Genomic DNA, 1655 nt, shown 5'->3' with positions numbered 1-1655 from the left:
AAGACGATAAAAACCTAGCAGCATACCCCTCAGGACCCCAAAAATGTATTTCTCGGGGTTGAGTTTGATGTCGTTTGCTCAGAGTTTTCATGAAGGTCTGCTCTAGGTCAGCTATGAGCTGGTCAGCACATTTAGACTTGACCACGATGTCATCTATGTAGGCCTCAATGGTTCGCCCAATGAGATCCCTGAAACACTTGAGCATACAAAGCTGATACATAGCCCCTGCAATTTTTAGACCGAATGACATTGTGACGTAGCAAAATGATCCAAATGGGGTGATGAAAGACGTCATAAGCTAGTTGGACTCTTTCATCATGATTTGATAGTATCCAGAGTACGCATCAAGGAAGCAAAGGGTTTTGCACCCTGAGGTTGAGTTGACTACTTGATCTATGCATGGCAAAGGAAATGGATCCTTTGGACATGCTTTGTTGAGACCCATGTAATCAACACATAGTCTCCATTTCCCACACTTTTTTCTTACAAGAACGGGATTGGTTAACCACTCAAGGTGATACACTTCCTTGATGAATCTGGCCACCAAAAGCTTCGCAATCTCCTCGTCGATGGCCCCATGCTTCTCCTTGTCGAAGTGATGTAGGCACTACTCCACTGGCTTGGAGCCTGGCCTGATCTTTAAGGCATGCTCAGTGACCTCTCTCGGAATGCCTAGCATGTCCAAGGGTCTCCATGTAAAGATGTCCCTATTGGCATGGAGGAAGTCAATGAGCGTGCTTTCCTATTTGGAGGAAAGTGTGGTGCCGATGTGCACCACTTTGCCCTTAGAGCTGCTGGGGTCTATGAGAACCTCCTTGGCACCCTCCACATGCTCAAAAGACCTAGCCGACCGCTTGGGGTTGGGTGCTTCTTCTATGAACTCCTCCCTGATGGATGCAAGCTCTTTAGAGGTGACAATCACCGTGGCATATTCGCAGCACTCGACCTCGCACTTGTAGGCACGCTGGAAGGAGGTGTCGACGGTGATGACCTCGTGTGGACCCGACATCTTCAACTTTAGATAGGTGTAGTTGGGGACAACCATGAACTTCGCATAGCATGGATGTCCTAGGATGATGTGGAAGGTCCCGTGGAACCCGACCACCTCGAAGGTAAGGGTCTCTGTCCTATAATTGGTTGGATTCCCAAAGGTGATGGGCATATCAATATGCCCAAGTGGCACAGCCTGCTTTCCAAGCACGATGCCATGGAAAGGTGCCCTGGTTGGCTAGATGCACGATCGGTCGATGCCCATGGCATCGAGCGTCTCAGCGTACATGATGTTGAGGCCGCTGCCTCCATCCATCAGTACCTTGGTGAGCCGCTTCGTGCCGATGATTGGGTCGACCATGAGCGGGTATCTTCCCGGCTATAGGATGCTTTCTAAGTGGTTGGTCTGATCAAAGGTGTTGGTGGACTCTAACCATTGGAGGAACAAAGGCATGGTCAGCTCGCCACATAGACCTCATGGCGTGCAAGCTTCTAGCGGTGCTTGGAGTCATAGGCTGCTGACCCCTCAAAGATCATGAGGCAGCCATCCAGCATTGGAAAGCTATCACCCTTCCCCTTAGCGTCGCCTGCCACTGGCTTGGGCTCCTTCCTATGCTCCCCCCTATTGGAGCCACAGGACAAGAACTGCTTCATGAGGGCACAAC

The 1655-nt window shown here is 50.3% G+C and overlaps 1 protein-coding gene across 1 annotated transcript; it reads right to left on the bottom strand.

Moving 5' to 3' along the window:
- Window positions 1-742: 742 nt before the first annotated feature.
- On the bottom strand, window positions 743-1351 carry LOC136469902 (uncharacterized). The gene is made up of 2 exons (XM_066467923.1): window positions 1239-1351; window positions 743-1127 (listed from the first exon to the last, which is right to left on the bottom strand). The coding sequence occupies exons 1-2, from the start codon at window positions 1349-1351 to the stop codon at window positions 743-745; spliced, it is 498 nt and encodes a 165-aa protein (XP_066324020.1).
- Window positions 1352-1655: the final 304 nt, after the last annotated feature.

Source organism: Miscanthus floridulus, chromosome 8 (assembly GCF_019320115.1).
Source record: "Miscanthus floridulus cultivar M001 chromosome 8, ASM1932011v1, whole genome shotgun sequence".
NCBI classification, from domain to species: domain Eukaryota; kingdom Viridiplantae; phylum Streptophyta; class Magnoliopsida; order Poales; family Poaceae; genus Miscanthus; species Miscanthus floridulus.
Note: the sequence above shows the minus strand (reverse complement) of the source record. Positions and strands in the feature narration are given on the sequence as shown.

What these genes read in the sequence shown, in the direction of transcription:
- LOC136469902 (XM_066467923.1), bottom strand. Translation starts at nt 1,351, where the DNA reads ATGGTCGACCCAATCATCGGCACGAAGCGGCTCACCAAGGTACTGATG. An exon ending in GCCATGGGCATCGACCGATC is followed by an intron (nt 1,128 to 1,238) that starts GTGCATCTAGCC and finishes AACCAATTATAG; the next exon opens with GACAGAGACCCTTACCTTCG.